Source organism: Hyaena hyaena, unplaced genomic scaffold (genome assembly GCF_003009895.1).
Source record: "Hyaena hyaena isolate Hyena2069 unplaced genomic scaffold, ASM300989v1 scaffold_153, whole genome shotgun sequence".
NCBI classification, from domain to species: Eukaryota; Metazoa; Chordata; class Mammalia; order Carnivora; family Hyaenidae; genus Hyaena; species Hyaena hyaena.
The window spans coordinates 1352695-1370904 of NW_024080785.1; the positions used below are offsets into that span (position 1 = coordinate 1352695).

The following is an 18210-nucleotide window of genomic DNA, read 5'->3' on the forward strand; positions in this document are numbered from 1 at the left end:
CGGCCCCTCCCTGACCTCCCTGCTCACACTTTCTCTCTCTCTCAAAAAAAAAAAATCTTTAAAAAATATATAAAAGGATGATTTGACCTCTGTAATTTAATTTTGTTTCAGTCCTTCATTTGTAAGATTACCAGATAACCCTTCTAAAGCACAAGGTGGATCATACGACTCCTCTCCTTGTACTTGCTGCAGCAGGAAGCTGAAGGGCACAATGGGGTCAGGTAAACGTGGATTTGGGTCCTGGCTCAGCCCCTTGCCCTCTCAGTGATCCTAATCCCTCCAGCCCCACATTCCCCGTATCTCCAGCCGTGGCGTGGGGTCACATCAGGCAATTTGTGTGTAAAGAGCCAGTGGTGGTGTTTGCCCTGTGGGGCGCTGTCTGGTAACAAGCGCTGTTGTGGCTACAACTCATTACCATGGGCTTCTCTTCATGCCCCGTAGGACGCAGGTCTGGTGTCTAGGACGTGGCCCCTGCCTGGTGTGCACCTTGATTTTTGTAACACTTCACAATGCCGTTTGCTTGTATTCTACCCAATCCTAGTAGTTTGAAAGGAGCTGTAAAGCCTGTGAAACTAACCTCCTGCAGTTAGGCTATTTTTAAGCGCCTCTGGGCAAAAATGTAACGGGAAGGGAGGTTGACTAAATGATAGGTTGGGGATTTGGCTTGCCATTGCTCCCATTAGCACGGAAAACTGCGAAGTGATGAGTCTCAGGACAGTCTCCCAAATGAGAATGGTATTTCATGAACCACCACCTATAGTTCTTGCTGCCATCACGTGCCTGGGAATGAAAAATCACAGGTCTCTCCATCCCTTGCTGCTCACACAGAAAAGAACAATCAAATCTATGTGGCTGGCCCTGAAATAATTTAGGAAATATGATGATTTTAAAGTGTCGGATTTGGCATAATGCAGAGTCGGATTTGGCATAATGCAGATCAAAGTAAAATAAGTCATGAATCAGGAATACTTTCACCCACGGCTTTGAAGGCTTTATGTTTATGATTATGATTATGGGCTGCTAAGGATGGCAGGTTGCATAAACACCATTGAGAACAGCTGAAGGCTGGGGCTTGGTAAGAAAAATGGCAACCAGAGCTCTTTCCCTGAGGGTCCATAAGAACTAATTTTGTGTTTAATGTAACTTTTCCTAAATAACTCTGGGTTCTTCTCAGGAATGCACAGGAAAGTGCCGGGAGGCTTGCAGCCTAGAGTGAGTCTAAGAGTGAATGAGTCCTCAGTGTTTATGGACTGAGAAAATCTCTCTCTGGGACTGAAAAAAAAAAAAAAAGTGGGTGTTCTATAGGAGGGTAGGGATGGGGAGCTAGTGTAAACCACGGCTTTGTTCTGCTTCTCTTTGGATTATTTTCTTTGAACGTAAGTACCTAAATAATGGTTCCTGCTCTCTTGTCTCGGCTTTTTCTCTCCTCCATCTTCCTCTTCCGTGTCCCTACCCTTTCTGTTGCCATATCTGAAACCTCAGAAGTAAAGATACTCTTATTAATACATTAATACATTATTAATACATTGTACTGTGGGATGGTTTTTTGGGGTCTAGAAACAGTTTCCCCAGTCGATACCCATCTTACTCACTCTTTGAGCCTGTTCACCTGAAAATATCAAAGAAGGAAGAAGATTCTAGGAAAGGAAGAGCTCTAGTTGGCTAAACCAACATGGTTGGTCTTAGGAAATGTAACTGTCACCTTACAAGCGTGGGGCAGGTGCCTTTTTTGCTTAGAAGTAAAACGTTGTCACATATGTGGTTAACATTTCCCAGCGACATTTCAGTTCAGCCCTTCATTAGGAAGTGCCAGATGACACTGTGTGTTCAACCTTCGTCCCTGGCGTGTTTTCTCAAGCAACGTAAAAATGTTGACTGTATGGAATGGCATATTCAGAGCAAACCCCGGCCGGGCCACCCCAGCGTTTCTGCCCTGACTTGGGGTCCTTCACTGTGCCCGTGGCTTTCCTGCACTATCCCCAAATAGCTGCAAAATCCTCTAAAACCCATTGCTATTTTCAGACCTGCTTTCCACTTCGAATAATTGGTTTCAATCATTACTCACAAGTTTAGTGCCCATTTGGGACAAAGTATTTATTTTATTTACCCTAAAAATGTCTTTTTTGAGCTTCAGAGAGCCTCTATTCCAGGAATTACTGGGTGGTGGTCTCCTATTCCAGGTACTCTGTGACCATGTGGTGGGAACACTGGGTTGTTCCTGTGCAGAGGGGGCTTCCAGGGGGTGGGGTAGACTGACACCCTGGTGGAGGGTTTGTGAGGGACAGCCAGCCGGGACAGCCGCAGCCTGCTGTAGCGCCTGGGGTGCGTTGAATGAACAGAGTGGTTCCTCTGCTTTACTTTCAACGTCCAGTCCATTGTCCGAGTCACTTTCTTAATTATTGTTTTAAGTGTTTTTTTGTTTTTTTTTTTTTTGAGAGAGAGAGAGAGAGAAAGAGCTTAAGCAGGGGAAGTACAGAGGGGGGGGGACAGAGGATCCAAAATGGGCTCTGCACTGACAGCAGTGAGCCTGATGCAGGGTTCGAACTCACAAACCGCAAGATCATGACCTGAGCTGAAGTTGGACGCTCAACCAACTGAGCCATGCAGGCGCCCCCACTTTCTTTTTTATTGATGTAAAATGCACATACCAAAAAAGTAACCATTGCAGAGTTCATTTGAAAATGTGTCATCCGGTGGCACTTACTGCATTCACAGTGTTGTGCAGCCATGGTGCCTATCTGGCTCAAGACATTTTCGTCATCAGAAAGGAAACCTGGTATCCTTTTTCTCTCACCCCCTGGCCACCACTGGTCTGCTTTCCGTCTCTGTGGATTTGCCAATTCAGGGCATTTCATATAAAGGGATTCCTACAATATGGGGCCTTTTGTGTTTGGCTTTTTCACTCAGTATATTTTCGAGATTCGTCCATGTCGTAGCCGGTATTAATATGTCATCCCTTTCTTGTGGGCCACTAATGTATGGATATAGCACATTTTGTTTATTGCTCATTGGTTGACGGACATTTGAGTTGATTCTATCTTTTGGCTATTGTGAAGGGTGCTGCTGTGAACATTGGCATACTCGTATTCGTCTGTTTTCAGTTTTTTTAAAGCCAAGTTATGCTTCTTTTTTGATTATCCTTCAAACTTGTGATTTGCTTTCCTTTTAGTCAAGCCATCCCCGTGTCTTACTGCATATCGGACCACCTAACCGGTCTGGCCCTCCTCCAGCCTACAATCTACAGTGCAGCTCTACAGCTGTTTAAAAATGCAGGTGTGTTGTTTGTTCCCTCCATCGATTTTAGGATTGCTCATAAGAGGAACAAACTTCTTTCAGGGAAGGCAGAGCTCTGCATGGCCAGGCCTCTGACATCCCTTTAAGCTCATTTCACCATTCTGCCCCTCACCTTCTGTGCTGTAGCCACATTCACCTTTCCGTCCTACAAATTCTTTATGTCGGTCCCACCACAGGCTCTTTGCATGTGCCCTCCAGCTCTCTGGCTTGCTCTCCTCTCTTCTTTGCCCAGTTAACTCTGACTCATCCTTGGGTTCTGAGCTCAAGCATTATCTTTTCAGGGAAGCCTTCCCTGACTAAGTCAAAACCCCCTTACCCCCACCCCCACTGCCACTATCATGGATGCCACAGGCTCCTAGAACCAGTTCTTTGTGGCCCAAGTCTCAGCCACAGTTTTGTGTTTGGATGATTATTTGAATAGCTGTGTCGACAGAGACAGAAGAAGGCTGTACACAGAACATGGGTTCTGTAGTCAGACTGCCTGGGTTCAAATGCTAGCACTTCCTCTTCCTGGCTGTGTGATCTTGGGCAAGTTAATTAGCCTCTCTGTGCCTCTGTTTTCTCATCCATCAAATGAGGATCATAATAACACCTACCTTAGGAAGCTATTGTGAGAATGAAATTAATTCATGTGTGTTAACTACTTGGCATGAGAATGACCTCAATAAAAGTATCATTAATATAATTATTTTTTAAAGTGTGCTTACATCACCCTCCCCCATCCATAGACTGTAAGCTCAGGGAGGGCAGGGGACCATGTTTCTAATGCTAACCATTATAGCTCCAGAGCATGACCCAGGATACCCACATAGGTAACACTTCTTAACTTCCATTAAATGCTTGCATGCTTCTCTCTCCTCCTCAGCAGAGAAGAATATTAGCAACTAGTTTCCCATCTTTCTGTCCATATCTGCAGGGCTGTATTTCAGGAGTTGCTGCATCCCAGCTTGTGATGTGTTGGCTTCTGGCCCCAGCCGCTGCCCCTGCTCACTTCCTCAGCTGGTGTGCATTGGGAATTGTGCCATCGTGTGTGCAAAGTTGAAGGCGGGGAGCCCCTTTCCACGGCCGTGTCATGATGGAGTGGCCCAGTTTGTAGATCAGCCCCTACAAGAACACACAGAGGACTTGCTGTGTTTCAAGCCCTGTGCTGCCTGCTTTAGAAATAGCAGGGATGCCTGGCTGGCTCCGTCAGTTAAGCGTCCGACTTCAGCTCAGGTCATGATCTCGCAGTTTGTGGATTCAAGACCCCTGTCAGGCTCTGTGCTGACAGCTCAGAGCCTGGAGCCTGCCTCTCTCTCTGCCCCAACCCAGCTCACACTCTGTCTCTCTCTCTCTGTCTCTCAAAAATGAATAAATGTTAAAAAAAATTTTAGGAAATAGCAAACTGGTGAGGCAGGAACAATTTGCATCCTTTTCTTACAGATGGGGAAACTGAGGTGTGGAGCAGGTGAGTAGTCATTTGCCCAAAGTCAAAACTCGATAAGTGGCAGATCCGCAGTCTAGATATATGCAGGCTTTTTCTAGAGTCTGTGTTCCTAACCTCACCCTTGAATAATAAACATGACCCCACTTAACATCACAGGTTAGTTTAAGGCACCAGAGTGGATTAGGCACCCCACTGAGTTCTGGCCTGGCAATCCCCCCAACTTCTGTGCACACCTGGGGGTCCTAACAGAGAGATGGACAGCAGGACAAATTCTCTAAAGAGACATTTTATTAAAAAACAAACCCGGAGGGAAGAAATAAAGGAGAAAGTTGATTATCTGGATGTGAAAGAAACGAAACTATTTATAAAGACTCTCATCTCTTACATCGGGGGTTAAAAAAAGAAAGCGTCACTTCCCTTCTGATTGTACATTTCAGGGGTTTAATGTCTTTGGTCCTTCACACTCTAGGGCCCTGTGCTCCTGTCTGTTAATCACAGGTATGCATATTTAAATAAACAAAGACCTCCTGATGTATTTTCAAAAATGAACACATTATAATTAAAAAAAAATTTTTTTACATATATTTATTTTTGAGAGAGACAGAACACAAGTGGGGGTGGGGGGGGCGGGTAGAGAGAGGATGAGACACCGAATCCGAAGCAGGTTCCAGGCTCTGAGCTGTCAGCACAGAGCCCGACGCGGGGCTCAAACTTACAAACTGCAAGATCATGACCCAAGCCGAAGTCGGATGCTTAACCAACTAAGCCACCCAGGCGCCCCTTTAATCTTAAATGCTAACTTACTCAGGATTTTTATTTAAACCTGTGGATGCAATCATCTCGAGCAGGTGAGGGTAGATTTGGTCTTACTACTACTTTAAGTGATACTAAGATGTTGATACTGAAATGAAATGAGCCTCAAAAAAGCAGAAATTTCTTTCAACTGACAAAACCCCCACTGCTGCGGAATGGCATGCCCTGTCCATATTATAGCATGTCAGATGGCCCATGGTGTGAATTTAGAAGGGGTTGTAATGATGTGGCACAGTGGTAAGCAGAAAAAGCAGAACGCAAAACCCTGTGTGTCTGTACAGATGGACCGACGCAGTAACGAACTCCACAGGAAGTAGCCTCCAAGGAAATCCACAAAAGGTAGGCAGTGCTCATCCTGCCCGGTGGTATTCTGCTTAAATTTTTCTATGTTTCTCTACAAATTATCCTGTAATGAGCTTGTGTTCATTTACATCCGGACATAAGCCTCAATTGAAAGAGAAGAAGAAGAAAAAACAGCCACAGAACTATCAGTCTTCACTCCCATCTGAGATGAAGAGTCTTCACATCTGAAGACCTTTGGAGAAGAAAAGGACCTTTGGAAATGTCCCTGGAGGGCGACAGCAAGGGAAAATGAGGATGGTGGCAGTGTGGGATCCCTGTGCCCCATGTGGCTCCGCCCCTCCTAACCTAACTTCTGCCTTCATGAAATCTCCCCTTCTCTCTGCTCTCCATTTTGCAGTTCCCTTTGCAGAAAAATGATTCGATTGTCCTTGAAAGACTTTTTCCCCCTTTGTTATTTTTTATTATTTAAAAAAATTTTTTTAAATGTTTACTTATTTTTTGAGAGATCGAAACAAGAGCATGAGCAGGGGAGGGTCAGAGAAAGAGGGAGACACAGAATCCGAAGACAGGCTCCAGGCACAGAGCTTGGTGCGGGGCTTGAACCCACAAACCGTGAGATCATGACCTGAGCTGAGGTTGGATGCTTAACCGACTAAGCCACGCAGGCACCCCCCCCAACCTTGTTATTTTTAACCATCTCATTCAGGAAACCCGTGATAAGTGAGCTGGGCGAACATGGAGGAGAGGTTACCAGAACCAGCAGCTGCTCTGTCAACAGGAGCACATGTGGGTGTCCCTTCCTCTGACTCTGTAAAAGCAGCTAACGATTAGCTCTTTGTGGAGGCTGAGGAAACGTCTCTGCTTTCCATCTTCCTCAGCATGATAATGTTTAAACAAGGACCAACAGTCGCCCAGAATTCCTTCCGGGTTCCATGGAAAAAGTGTGTCCACAGAGCCGATCTGGAAGTGGCCCCTGTGCAGAGCACTGAGGGGGCTGTGAGCTCATGGCCTCTCCCCCCAGACAAGGAAGGATGGGGCCTGAGCTTCAGAGCAGGGGCTTTCTTTCGAAGCTCAGAGTGCTGGGCTCTAGGTTCCGGAAAGGGCATGTCCCGCCCTTCCCTGGTCGCTGCCAGGAGGTAGGCTGTGGTCTGATGTGTTAACCTCTCCAGAACTGCGGTGTCCCCAGGACCCCTGGTAAATGGGTGATGGAACTGATTAGTTCCAGAGAACCCCAGATTTGGAACGTGTGTGGTCCATACCCTCACACACACCGTCACGTGACTCAGTTGGTAGGTTTGTGTTTCCTGAATTTTCTCTCCTCTGTGCGTTGCGGCGTTAGAGCTGGCCAAATCCGGGTGCCCATCCCACCCAGCCCACCTGCTGCCAGTGAGTGACCTTGCCACTACCTTTCTGAGGCCTGGTTTCTTGTGTCAAATGGGAGCATTATTACCTGCCTCATGGGGTTATCATTAGGATTAAATGTGATAATCCGTGAAAAGTGTCTGCCAACTAATTGGCACTTAATAAATGTTAGTCCCTTGCCCTCCCCATTCCTTCCTCCTCTGGCTCTTACTTTTTTACAGGTTTCAGAAGCTGACCTGATTGTAGGTTACTGGCCGCCTGTATATCTTACTATTGTTGGATTTAGCCACACTTCACCTATTAGAATCGCCACCTGTTAAAAGTATGCTCTTACTCAAGGGGTCTTCTGGGTGGAGCCTAGGAGACATGAAAGAAAGCCGATGCCATTCTTTGGAAGAGTGGAATCCACTCTCATAGTTTGGGAGAAAAAAGCCTTTGGAAAGTTCACCCAATGTCTTATCCGCACAATTAGCTTCTCCATGGAGTTCATACAACAATTATCACAGAGAAAGAGGGAGAGAGGACTTGCAGTGTTCATGAGAATCTTGTACTTCCTCTCTCGTCTTTACACTTCCTTCACCCCTCTCCCCTCTGTCTTTCCCTCTTTTCTCACCCTCTCCTCCTAGAATTCCAGAATCATATGGTTTTGGAGCTGGAAATGCCCTTGGCCATGATCATCTCCTCCCATGCCTACACTTTATCTTTGGGAAGACCGAGACCCAGGGTCCCAAAGCTCCTCCTCCTCTTCTTCCAGCCCATGAAGGCGGCCCACTGAGGAAATTTGCCAAGCTAGAAGGAAACAAGCCCAATTCTCTCCTTTAATATTGGAAAGTGGTAGTTGCTCAGTGAGCCCCCAAGGAGCAGAAAGAATGACCGACTCTCTGACCTCCGTGGACTCCTGGCCCTGTAGGGAAGGACCTGGAGGCAGTGCTGTAGCAGTATTGTGAGAGGGGCTCAGCACCCTGGAGAGCCCCTACCACAGCCCACTCTCTGTCCCACATTGTACCTGTCTCCCCTCAGGAATACGTGCCTGTGTTTGCATTGACCTAAGACAGGGACTTCTTTCTTCTATGAGGGCCCTGACTCTTTGGGAACATTGGGCATGAGCCACTGAGCAAACTTGATCTCTTCTGGACAGACTGAGACAGAAAGGGGGTTGAAAGACTTTTCGCCTTTGCTTTATGTCCGTGTTAACATTGTGTGTGAGAGCCCTTGCTCTGCAAAGAGGCGTGCCAGGGCCATCAAAGCCACTGATAACCGTTAAGGCACTTAGCTCCGAGGAGAACCAAGCAACGTAACCGAGTACATGGCTGCCCCGTCGCCCTTCAAAAAATATCAGCATTCTAAAGGCTAAATAAATATCCCAGGAAAACTTTGTAATAGGCTTGTTATACTTAGAAGGCCAAACATGGTTCATATTGAGTTGACACTTAGATGTAATTTGCTTTCGCTTGGGTATTTTAGAGTACACTGACGTTTTTTAATGACTTTAACCATTCTTTCCTTTCACTCTAAATGGGATCATTTACAGATACCTATAGATGTGCTCGATTCTATTATTGCCCATGGCATTTCTGCCCTTGAAGATGCTGGCAAAGATAAGCTCTTGCTTACAATTAACGTTACAAAAGCTGTTGTCTCTGTCATTGGCTCCCATGCCTATAGTATCCAAATGAAAGTTCAGTCTCTTGACCTTGCATGGTCTGAGTCAGGGACTTCTTTATTTTATGATGGTAATTTATCTTTTTTAAAAAATTTTTTAATGTTTATTTTTGAGAAAGAGAGAGAGAGACAGCATGAGCAGGGGAGGGGCAGAGAGAAAGGGAGACACAGAATCCGAAGCAGGCTCCAGGCTCCAAGCTGTCAGCAAAGAGCCTGATATGGGGCTCAAACTCACTGTGAGATCATGACATGAGCTAAAGTCAGATGCTTAACCGACTGAGCTGCTCAGGCGCCCCATGTATCTTTTTTAAGGAGTGCTCACTTGTGCTGCCATATCCATAATATACTGCGTTTTCAGTAGTTGCCACTGAGTGATCAGGGAAAACTGGCAGTTCACATGTGGAAAGCTCCCTGTCCAGGGGAAGTCACGTCCAGAATCTGAAAAGCAAGCAAACACAACCAACTCAAAGCAAAGCAACTTTATCTGGAAATTTGACCCAGACGGTTCCAAGTAAAAATACCCTTCCCCCACCATCCAGGAAGCAGGATAAGGGTGGCCATTTGGAATTTGCTTTTGAAATGCCTGCTGGTAGTCCTGATAGTCTGTCTCCAGCTACCTCTGCGGGCCCCACTGTAACACAGCGTCATACCTAGCTCACACGTGTTTTAAGTTAACTGAACGGGGAAGACGAATGGACCACTGAGCTTGGTGGTGGCTGGATAGGCCACCGAGTGAAATTAGATTGCTTTTCCTATTTACGTTTCTCACTCAGGATCGGAGGAGCAAAGAATATTTGTTTTGGGAATGAGGAGGAGTAGAAAGAAAAAAAAAAGTCCAAACGTCCACAAACAAAACACGGTTGGTCTCAGGTCTCAGAACCCTCCTGGCATTGCACAGATAAGCCAGGTCAGCTGATCCCGGGCCGACCCAGGGTGCAGCGCATCTGAAACATAGCCAAGGGTCTTTTCTCTTAGGACTTGGCATTCCTGAATGCCAGTGCCTTGGGCATCTTGTAGTTTGGAGTTAAAAATCTCTGACACTGAGCCCCCGGATTGCTGAGCCAAAGGTTAGAGTGGATTTGGTGTTGAAGCTGGACGTGGGATGGGTGCAGAAGAATGATGATATCGCCCATGTTTGGTCTGAAGCTGGAAAACCAAGTCCAGCCTATGGTGGTTCTTAACTCATCCTGGGGGAGAGAAGCCATAGGTGGGACCCTCAGGAGACCTCTCTGATTCATCCATTCAGTGAGTATCTGTCGCATGCCTCCTGTGCCCCGTGTGGTGGGCAGGCTCCCTTCATGTGTTACCTCACGGGATTATCTGAGAGGAGGCCCAGTCACAGTGTGGGGGTGATAGCTGAAATGGCATATTTGTTTTGAATAATGAAAATGATCTTTCCAGGCCACAGGTATGAAAAATATGAAGGCTGAATTCAAAATCAGCTATAGCCGAGCATTGTCTGAGCTTCTCATGCTTTAAAGCTGCTTGGGGGTGGGGCACCTGGGTGGCTCAGTCAGTTAAGTGTCTGACTTTGGCTAAGGTCATGATTAAAGTTCGGGAGTTCAAGCCCCACATCGGGCTCTGTGCTGACAGCTCAGAGCCTGGAGCCTGCTTCGGATTCTGTGTCTCCCCCCCCCTCTCTCTCTAAAAATGAATAAACATTAAAGAAAAAAAAAAAAAGCTGCTCGGGGATCTTGTGAGAAGTACACAGATTGGCCCTAACCTCGGATTCGGTGAGGGACGGGGCTTACAAATCCGTGCTTTGCAAAACAAGAACCAGCGTGATTTTGATGGAGGCAGATGATGGGTGAGCCCTCAGGATTCTAGAAACACGTTTGTGGGGTCATAGTTTCGGGTGGTACAGGTCAGTTCCCTGGGAGACTTTGTCCCAACCCTACACACCTCCCATTTCCACCCTTCCTGCCCCAGTGAGCCTCTTTTACTTAGGAAGAGAGTATTATTTCTGCCTGCTGATATGTGGACAAAGCAGAAAATTTGAGAGCCAGCTGTACTAAATAAAACAAATTTAGGCAGAGTTCAGATTGAGGGCTCTCAGAGGTTGCTTTTGTTTTCCTGTGAGATTTTTAGGAGAAAGGACCTAAGGAGTAAGGTGCCTGGCTTCCTCTGGTAGCCTGCCCTGCCTCTTCTACCTGCCTGGCCAGGAGGTGGAGCAGCCCGAGACATGTGGCTCACATGTGGCTTAAACTTCCTGTGCTGTAGTTCACTGACAACAGTGTGTCTGCCTCATGCAGGCCCACTGGTTGCAGGGAGACCGGGGGGGGGGGGGGGGGGGGGGGGGGGGGGGGGGGGTGCGGTGTAGGGGAGAACAGTAGGGATGATATATACAAAACAAACAAGGCAAAGAAGGCTGCAATCAGGCTTCTCAAACTTGCCAAGATTGTAAATCACTCTAGGGTCCTGAGAAAGCACTGATTTCAAGGCAGTAGGTCAGAGGTGAGCCTGAGACTTTGTGTTTCTAACAGACCCCCAGGTAAGATCCGTGGCTGCCAGTCCACGGACTGCACTCTGAGTAGCAAGAATCTAGAAGGTGCTCTTCAGTTTTGCTGTGAACTGGTAGCGCGGTCAACTAAGTTAACAAACTGGCCATTCTTTTTTCAGCCCTAGAAAATGAGACCGTCCTACCCCTTACCTAGTGCTGAGGTATCGGCGTGCAGATGTGGGCCCAGAATGCTTCTAGCCATAAATAGTTTTCCTCTGGTCCATTAAACTATTAATTGTCTCTGATAACTTAAGAGATACCGAAGAAGAGGGCCTGGCGGGGGGGTCATCTACTCTGTGGGCTGAGAGAGGTTATCAAGAGCAAGGCTTCAGATGTACAAAATATAGGTGGCCCTTAAAGGTCAGGAATTATGGTTCCTTAAATCTCCTAGAGTTTACCTGTGAACGAAAGGCTTTTAGATAGAAAACAAAAGGAGAATGTCTTTCTCTCATCTGATAACACCAACTTTAAACTTGTATCCGGGTCACCTGGAGGGGCTGTTAACATGCAGGTCACCTGGCCCCAGCCTGGCGTTTCCAACTCAGTAGGTTGAGGAGGGCCTGGGAATTTGCATGCTTCATGAATCCCCAAATGATACTGATGATCACACTTTGATTAGCCGACTTTAGGCTCCAAAGGCCTTCTCTGAGAGTCGTAAGCATGGAGAGCAGTGGAAGCCTGTGTCACTTCCTCATTCATGTTCTAACCCTTCCGATCACAGTGTCATTGCCCGGAATGGGAGTGTTTAAGTGTGGCTGGTGTTTACACGTGAACAGGAGATTCACCTGTCTTCAAGTATCTGAAAGCTCTCTAGGGGTTAGGATAGATGAGATTTGTGGCTCCTACATGTAGTTCTTCCCAGTATAGCAGGGTCCTCCAAAGATTGGAGCTCTCTAATCTGGGTGGCTGGCTAATCTCTGGAGGGGGTATTTAAAAATAGAGCCCCCCCCCCCAGGGTGCATCCTAGGAGATTCGGGTGAGCAGCCAGGTGCGGGACTCCCTGCGTGGAGAAGAGCAAGGCACCAGATGGGCATTCGGAGCTTCTCTCCTTTTTAATGATTCTCAGATTCAGCGCTAATGATCACTCAGCAAGCAAATGATTCCCTGGCAGGAAATTGGACCTTTTGTGGAGTCCATTTCCTCGCTAGATTCCCTAAAGTTACAGTCAATACATTCCGGCAGCATTTTCCAAAGTGCTTCATTTCCCATCCAGGGATGGCTTCCAGCCAAGACCATCTGGCCAAGGGGATTCATCTGGGGTAAAGGCCCACATTGGGAATAGCACTGTCCACAGTCGGGAAACGATAAAAGCCCTGATGATCAAATCCCAAAGAGAACAAACACTTCTCAAGCAAACCCAAAGTGAGGTTAAAATTGAGGTGGTTATTTAGATAATCATCTGCAAGGAGACCTCCCCCCGGCCCCTGCCACCGAGTCTATGTGTCATACACGGATTGGGGAGTGCAGTCTTCCCTGGAGTTTCCTGCTTCACCAACAGATGCTTGGTGAGTGTCAATGGGCACCATGCTTGGCGGCAGGTGAGCTTTATAAAGGTGACTTTGGGGGGGCACCTGGGTGGCTCAGTCAGTTGAGGGTTCGACTCTTGATTTTGGCTCAGGTCATGACCTCACAGTTTGTGAGTTATGCCCTGCATCAAGCTCTGTGCTGACATTGTGGAGCCTCCTTGGGTCTCTCTCTCTCTCTCTCTCTCTCTCTCTCTCTCTCTCTCTCTCTCTCTCTCTCTCCCTCACACACACACACACACACACACACACACTCGCAAAATAAATAAACTAACTTAATAAAAAAATTTTTTTAAAGGTGACTTGGGTATAGTCTCTGCCTTTTATGTTGTCTGTTGTCAGGGAAAGGCAGACACTTAATTATCCAACCATAAAAGCAGAACCCCAAAGGCAGCACATCTCTTTTTTCTTTTTAAAAATTTTTTAGAGTTTATCTATTTTGAGATAGAGCACACAAACACAAGCTGGGGAGGGACGGGGGTGGGGGAACAGAGAATCCCAAGCAGGCTCCGCCCACTGTCACCACAGAGCCTCATGCGGGGCTTGATCTCACGAACCATGAGATCATGACCTGAGCCAAAATCAAGAGTAGGACGTTTAACCAGCTGAGCCCCCCAAGCACCCTTGCTCTTCTTTTTCTTCTTTAAGTTTATTTATTTTGATAAAGAGAGAACAGCGCATATCTAAAGCAAACCTCCTGCCATGCTTCCTCCCTTGCCCAGGGAGGGATGCCTCATCTTTCCTCTTTCAGCATAAGCAGTGTGAGGCCCGCCCACCCCCCAGGGGCCAGGAATGCAGCTCTCTGCGGGGCGGACAGCTGACAGCTGTTTGCCCACAGCACTGCCTGCCTCTGGGGTAGAGGGGCTGGCCAGCTGCAGTTCCCAACTTTACCAGGGGTCAGAATCACCTGCGGGGTGGGCTTGTTAACAGCAGATCGCTGGGCCTCACTCGCATTTCTGATCCAGTCGGTGTAGGAGGGTGGAGGGTTTCTAACAGACTCCCAGTTAATGCTGAAGCTCCTGGGCCCCCGGGCCACACTTTAGGAACCACAGGAATAGCTCATCATCACAATTCACCCAGAGGACACATGGAGGGTGACTAAATGACAGAGAGGCAGGAAAAGTTCACAGCTATGCTGGTGACCCAGGTGAGCGACGACGGCGCTCTGAAACAGGCCACGGCCGTGGACTAGAGAACAAAAAGCGGGGCGCTCGGATGCATGTGATGGCGGAATCAGTGGGCCAGGCCGGGTGAGAGACGGGACCTGGGAGGAGAGGGGAGAGTCAGAGCAGCTGGCCGGATGGAGATGCCAGGAACGGAGATGGACACGGGGGTGGGCGACGGGAATGGCAGGTCTCTGTGACCCCGCTGGGTTTGGGGTTCTATGGAGACATTCCGGTAGAAATGTTAAACAGGTTGTCGAAATGCCGTTCCCATCATGGGAGAGAATCCTGAACCGCAGGTACACATTCGGGGGCCTTCGGGGCAGGTGTGAGCTGAAGCTACAGAGCGGAGTACGATTCGTATGGACAGCTCATGGCAGAGAGGGTGGTGAGGTGCCCAGGGGAAGCCAGAAGACTCCATTTGTAGGGCCGGGCACAGAAGCAGGTGAGTGGCGTGCTCTGAGATGCAGGAAGCAAAGGGACACACGGCATCACCAAAAAAGGGCAGAATCAGATGTTGGACCATCTCCAAAATTAAACCCAAATATGACAAAGTCTGGGGACCCCCTGAAAAGAACCATCCTCAAGAGGCTGGGTTGTGACTGGGGCGTGAGCTAGAGGAGCTGGCCCCCTATTTTGGAGCCCATAGTTTTTTTGACTCTTCATTTACTTGGCCAGTGCTATTTTCTTTTGCCTTGTGATAAGGTCCCTCTATGGTTCCCATGCCAGTTGGAGGAACAGAATAAGTGAAAAGAAACATCCTGTAAACACACGTGGGGGGTCAGAGCCGTAACAGCTGGGCTTTCCTCTCGGAAGAGCGTCACCGCGAACAATATGGTGGTTCTAGATGGCGCTGGGGGCACTTTTTCCACCTGTAAATTAGGCTGGAGGAGAAAAGACGCCATGCGTTCCCCTTCCTCCCTCCACATTTGATACTGAGCTAGACCCTCCTGGGACCTCTAAACCACTGGTTTTACAAGGATCAAAAGGATTCTGAAAGCTTATTTTGAGCTCTCTGTGCTAGAATGCTACAAAGGGAATTGATTTCTATGCGCTGAGAGGGCCCCCTCCCCGGTGATAATGGTGCAGTTTATAGGTAGTTTGCTTTTTAATTTGTGGGACTTTTTTAGTCTGCGTCTTCACAAACCCTAAGAACAGAGATGTAGTCCGACAAGCCTCGGAATAAGGCTGATGAGTCAGGGTCAGGCATTTGCTGGCTCCTCCCGCTGCCACCAGCTGGGTGTGCTTCAGGCGGCGGGGACACACACCGACTTGTGCTCTGTCTTTACAGTTCTGTACGGAGCTAAACCAGCCTATCCTGCCCAACATCCGCAAATGGAAGGGGCCCCGAGGATGCTGGAAGGCCGTCGTTGCTGAGATGCCCTCTGCTCCGCTCCAGAAGGTACCTTCATCTGCAAAGCTTGGATCGTGTCTCCATTTCATCAAAACCTTTCTTTTCCCTAATCATAGACATTTAAAACTTTCCTTTGCCAACATCCTTGGTGCCGTTTTGTGTTTCTGCACATTTCTTAGCTCTTTGCTATTCATCTCAAACTGCCCTGGCTCTTATTTCATGTTTAGATCGGGAATGGACTCCTGCCCAGATGGAAACGGGGGTTTGGGGTGTTGGGAGGAGAGGAGGAATCCTGTCTGGAGCCAAGGCTGCAAATGGGGTATTTCTGTCCTTTGTCCGCTTAATCCTGTCTCCACAGTTCCACACTCTGCCAAGTTTGTGGAGAGCCCATTGTTCATTGACTGAAAACTTCAGATTCACTTAATTCCTAGGCAAAGCATTTGCTTTCAGTGGTAGAAACTGTGCACGTGGAAATGTTCTGTGGACATTTTGAGCAGATTTTAATTTTGAATTTTCCTTCGTTGGTACTTCCCCTGTGGCTGTGGGTAAATCGCTGTAAGGGTACGTTTTCACTCTGACAGATCTATTCAAGACTGAGGTTTTTACTCATTTGGAATGTTTGCTATTAGTGGGGTTTTAGATTTTATTTTATTTTTTTTTTAAATATTTTATTTATTTCTAGGAGAGAGAGAGATAGCGTGAGCAGGGGAGGGTCAGAGAGAGAGGGAGTCACAGACTGAAACAGGCTCCAGGCTCTGCGCTGGCAGTCAGCACAGAGCCCGACGCGGGGCTCGAACCCACGAACCGCGAGATCATGACCTAAGCGAAAGCCGGACGCTTAACCGACTAAGCCACCCAGGCGCCCCAAGATTTTAAAAAAGACTTCTGGTAGTTTATCTTGAGTCAGAAACTGTGTCATTACATAGTTTTTCTATAAATGCAGATGTTGTATTTTTTTTCTCCTTAGTATACCCAATATGTTTATAAACACACACAAATAGCATTTATGTGAGTGATATTGAGATTTGGGGCTTTTAAATTATAAATATATACTGGCTTAAAGGTATCTGGTCATTTATTGACAATAAGCTCTCTTTTTTAAGTAGTAGCTAAATATATTTATGTGATATAAATCTTCTGGGTTTTATGTTTTGGAGTGTAAATGATTACTATAGGTGATGGCCAGTGCACAGTCCCCATAGGCTAGAAATTAAGCCAGCTTGGAACTAACTAGTCTTTATCTCTGTAGCCCATGGATGTTCCTTCTCAGTCCACACAGAAATGATACTACCTTGCCTTTTTCTTTAATGTTTGTTTATTTATCTTGAGAGGGGCGAGGAGAGAGAGAGAGAGAGAGAGCAAGCAAGCAAGCACAGGCTGGGGAGGGGCAGAGAGAGGAGAGAGAGAATCTCAGGCAGGCTCTGCACAGTCAGCACAGAGCCTGATGTGTGACTTGGACTCATGAAACAGTGAGATCACAACCTGAGCCGAAACCAAGAGTCGGATGTTTAACCGACTGAACCACGCAGGTGTGACCCCCACCTTGCCTTTGTTTTTAAAATAGTATTTTATAGGTGGGTTCATTAGTCTCTTATAGTTCATTTAACACTCTATATTTGTCCGCTGAAAAATTAGAAAGCTTACTGCATGCCAGGCACTGTGCTACATGCCAGATAGACATGGGTAAGTAAAACAGACCTGGTGACCCAGCCCTGCCTGTTTTCACTCACTGCAAACCCGGGGCAGGGATTCAACCTGAGCTGATGGAGCACCTCCCTCCGAGAGCTCACAGCCTGTCGGAGGGACGGAGGGACGTGGCGGGAACCGCTACTCCAGCTGGGGGCATCCAGGCCATTGGAGAACAGCGTGCAGTTGTAGGGAGAACTGAGTTCAAGCCACTTAAACTTCGCAGCCTCAATTCCTTCATTTCTAAAATGGGAGCCATAGCCCATTCCTTAAATCACAGGGTGGCTGTGGCTGTAGGATTTAAAAGATACTGTGCACCGAAAGGCTTCGCTAACCATACCCAGGCCACGTGAGGCGGCTGCTGGCTGGGCTGTGTGGGCCTAGAAGTCTGTGCCCATCTCGGGCTGGTCTCTCAGAGAGGTCAAGTAACTTCCCTAAAGTTGACCCGATCTCTCAAAAGACGTACATATCTGGATTCTAATGTGATATTTCCTGAATTCTAAATATGGGCACTGAAAACTCTCCAAACACTGTTAAACAAATTGTATCTGCAAGCGGCGCACCTTCCGTCTCTCCCGGAGACGGAGACGGGAGAGTGGTGGCTGGCCCCGCCGTCTCCCCATCTCCCCGGTGCCTGCAGTGACCTCCAGGCACCTGTCCCGCAGTTCTCAGGTCCTCGCCCACAGCTGAAGGGGCGGCTGCCCCCAAGTCCTCTGGCCGCCGCCAGGGGGAGTCGGCCCCGCACCGTGTTAGGGCTCTGGCTCTCACACCTGCTCTCCTGTGACCCCGCTAGGAGACACAGCAGTTCTGGAGGTGGGGCCTCCCTGTCTGGGGGACTGGGAGACGCTCCCAGGAAGGCCCGGTCCTGCTGGGAACACAGGTGAGCAGGTGTGAAGGGCCGTCTTGAACAGGAAGGCACTGCCGGGAGGGCTCCCCGGTGGTGGGTGGGGCACACGGAGGAGGCACTGAAGGCTTTTCAGCAGAACTGACCCCCTGAACGGCCCTTCCGGAAGGCTATTCTGGTACCACTGCTTGAGAAACAGTAAAGGGGGGATAATCCTTCAAACCCAAAAGGGCAAATCTCATTTCCCTCTCTTTATACCCAAGGAAACAGGCTTAGAAGG

The 18210-nt window shown here is 47.9% G+C and overlaps 1 protein-coding gene across 1 annotated transcript in view; it reads left to right on the plus strand.

Annotated features, from left to right (window-relative positions):
• The window catches only part of EEPD1 (endonuclease/exonuclease/phosphatase family domain containing 1), a 115180-nt gene that overhangs the window by 86150 nt on the left and 10820 nt on the right, over positions 1-18210 (plus strand). The window contains exon 4 of the mRNA XM_039239165.1: positions 15338-15448. Coding sequence (XP_039095096.1) covers positions 15338-15448 — 111 coding nt within the window. The remainder of the gene's footprint in view (positions 1-15337; positions 15449-18210) is intronic.